Below are 3,037 nucleotides of genomic sequence, written 5' to 3'. Positions count from 1 at the left end.
TTCCAAATACCATCAAAAATCTGGAGATAAGGGCTGAGGCGAGGTGCCACAGGAGAGGGGTGAGGCAGGGAAACAGGAGCCCCGGCCAGGCAGAGTAAACAGCCGGCGTCCCCTGCCCAGCATCACATGAAAGCCCCAAGAATGGAAAAGCACAGGGCCACCCGTCCCCTCCGCTCCTGTCACGGTGGAGATAAGAGCAGGAGGCACCAGCAGCGCTCTGGCACTGGCGCCAGGAGGGTGCCACTGGCCTGGTGCTGGTTGGCAGCTGTTTGCCACACGCTTGCCTGGTGTGAAGCAGCCTCGGGGTGTGAGATGTGGAGGGTGGGGAATGGGAGTGGAGGCACAGTGCTCCTGGGCAGCAGCATCCAGATCGGGACCATGCTCTGAGTGCCCTCCTGCCTCTGGCAAAACCAAATCCTCCAGCATTGACACACTGGAGGGAAGGGATGGCATCCAGAGGGACCTGGACGTGGTGGAGAGGTGGGGCCATGGGAACCCCAAGGTGTTCAGCAAGGCCAAGGACAAAGTCCTGCACGTGGGTTGGGGCAACCCCCAGCACAGACACATGCTGGGAGAATGGATGGAGAGCAGCCCTGAGGAGAAGGGACAGGACGAGGGACGATGGTTTGAAGCTGAAAGAGGGGAGATTGAGATGAGATGTGAGGAAGAAATGTTTTCCTGTGCGGGGGGTGAGGCAGTGGCCCAGGGTGCCCAGAGCAGCTGTGGATGCCCCATCCCTGGAGGGGTTCAAGGCCGGGCTGGATGAGGCTTTGGGCAACCTGGGCTAGTGGGAGGTGTCCCTGCCCATGGCAGGGGGTGGCACTGGGTGGGCTTTAAACCATCCTGTGATTCTGTGATGATTGTATCAAGAGATTAAAGATCAGCAGGACGTGCAGGGCCCCGGAAAGCTTAGAGAAAGCTCAGGAGGATGTGGCTTTTGATGGCCACGTGCACCTTGGGGGCTGACGAGCACTGGCAGTGACGAAGGGGGCTGCCACAGAGATCAACCTCTGCTGTCTTTCCAGGAGGAGCTGTCTGTGCTGCTGACCGACGTCCAACAGTACAAGAGGAACCTGGATGAACACGTCAGCAAGCTCATCAACAACAAAAGCCGCATTGCGGTGAGTGCCATCTGCCACGCGAGCCTGTGTCCTCGAGTCCTTCGTGTCCCACGGAGCCCTTGGAGCAACCTCTGCTCCTGGGTCTCCCCAGCTCAGCTCCTCTACGCCTCTCCTTCTCTTCCCCCTTCGCTGGGATAGGAGATGGCTTCTCTTCCACCCTGGTCCCTGAGGTTCGTGTTCTCCATGAAGCTCAGGGATTAAACATAGCCCTGCTTTCGGGAAGGGTGACGTAGCCCTCTCTGGTGGCACAGCCTTGGTTTCAGAAGGGGTGACGTAATCCTCACCAAGCGTCCTGGCAGGAGCACTGCTCAGAGTGGTTGTGACCAAATGTCCTTGGAGGTGGAGAGATAACAGGGGGACAGGACCCCACTCGGAGCAGGTTTCCCAGTCAGAGCAATGCTGCTGGTTTTACTTTGAGTTCATGCCTGGTTTAGCTGCGTGTCCCCATCTCCCATGCAGCAGACATCTCCAAGGGACCTGTCCACCCCTTCTGAGCCCAAAGCTTCCCAGGGAGGCTCCTCAGAAGGGCTCAGCACAAATGAGAGTGGAGCTGCACTTTCTCCCCCTTAGCCCTGGGAGCAGAGGGTTCCAGGATCTCTTTCAAGGCTCTGATGAAGCTGCTCAGGACATCAGGAAACCAAAATGTGGGGGAGGAGAGGTGTAAGGCAGGGGTGCCGTGGTGGGGAGCTGCTGAGGACAGCAGGATGAAACAACATCTCGCCTGCTGTGAAGAGCTGCTCTTTATTTGGAAAGCCCATGGAGGGCAGCTTGGTGGGACACATTGACACTGCTGGTGGCATGTCCGAAACCAAAAAGCAGGTGAAGGGGACAGAGCCAGGCAGCCCCTGCACAGCCACTTGCTGTCTCCTGACAGAACGAGGCAGATGTCTTCAAGTGGGTGATCCGGAAGGAGTTCCAGGAGCTGCACAGGTACATCGATGAGGAGAAGGCCTCCTTCCTGGAGAGCATCGAGGGCAAGGCTGCCCAGCTCATCACTTCCATTGAGTCCCAGGTCAAGCAGACATCAGACGCCCTGCAGAGGCTCAAGGAGATGCAGAGCTCTCTGGAGGCACTCAGCAACGAAAGCCAGCTTGATTTCATCCGGGTGAGTGCGCTCGCTGGGGAAGGCAGCGATGGTCAGCCATGCTCTCCAGCCCTCAGCCCCCTGCTCATAGCCCTGAGCCCTGCCCTGGGCAGCAGGAACCCTCACCAAGCACAGCTGGGGCACCATGAGAAGTGAGGTGTGGGTGCCCTCTATCCAGCCAGAGAGCTGCCCTCCATGAGAGACAATGCTCATAGCTCTCGCAGGAGAGGAGACCGCTGGTTTCTCCAGCCCAGGGCACGGATGTGTGCAGCTGTGACCATGCAGAGGAGGTGCCGTTCTGTCAGTCTCCCACCACTAACTCTCTCTCTCTCTCTTGTGTTTTCCAGAAATATGTCTCCTCCCAGGTCAGGTGAGTGTTGGGACCCAGAGCAAACGGCACCAGTGGGGACAGCAGTGCCTCCGCACCGGGGTGGAGCTTCCAGGCCAGCGGGCACCTCAGCATTGCTGGGGCAGCCTCGCATGGACACTGCTGGTGTGATGGAGAGCCACGGCCAGAGCCATGCCCTCAGCCCCAGAAGAGGCCAGGAGCAGCTGGTGATACACCAGTGGCTCCATCACACCCAGCAGCCAGGTGAGAAGAGGTCACACACCATCCCTGTCACCTGTGTCACTGCTACCCGTGTCTTTCCAGGTCAGAGCTCCCCAGCCTGCACCCTGGCGATGGTGTCTTTAGCCCCGTGTCCTTTAAGCCGGGCTTCCACCAGGACGACATCAAGATGACTGTGTGGAAGCGCCTGCACCGCCGTGTCCTGCCAGGTACTGACCTGTCCCACTGGAGTGTGCCGGGGACCCTGGCTCGCGGGGGGGTGGG

General features: G+C 59.2%; 1 protein-coding gene across 1 annotated transcript in view; it reads left to right on the top strand.

Annotated features, from left to right (window-relative positions):
- Positions 1–328: 328 nt before the first annotated feature.
- LOC104463874 (E3 ubiquitin-protein ligase TRIM50-like) overlaps positions 329–3,037 on the top strand; it is a gene marked incomplete at its 3' end in the record, with an annotated part of 3,460 nt that continues 751 nt past the window's right edge. The window contains exons 1-4 of the mRNA XM_010076384.1: positions 329–535; positions 1,026–1,121; positions 1,996–2,240; positions 2,852–2,982. Coding sequence (XP_010074686.1) covers positions 329–535; positions 1,026–1,121; positions 1,996–2,240; positions 2,852–2,982 — 679 coding nt within the window. The remainder of the gene's footprint in view (positions 536–1,025; positions 1,122–1,995; positions 2,241–2,851; positions 2,983–3,037) is intronic.

This window comes from Pterocles gutturalis, unplaced genomic scaffold (assembly GCF_000699245.1).
Source record: "Pterocles gutturalis isolate BGI_N339 unplaced genomic scaffold, ASM69924v1 scaffold26488, whole genome shotgun sequence".
Taxonomy (NCBI): domain Eukaryota; kingdom Metazoa; phylum Chordata; class Aves; order Pterocliformes; family Pteroclidae; genus Pterocles; species Pterocles gutturalis.
This window is presented reverse-complemented; position numbering and strand designations above follow the sequence as displayed.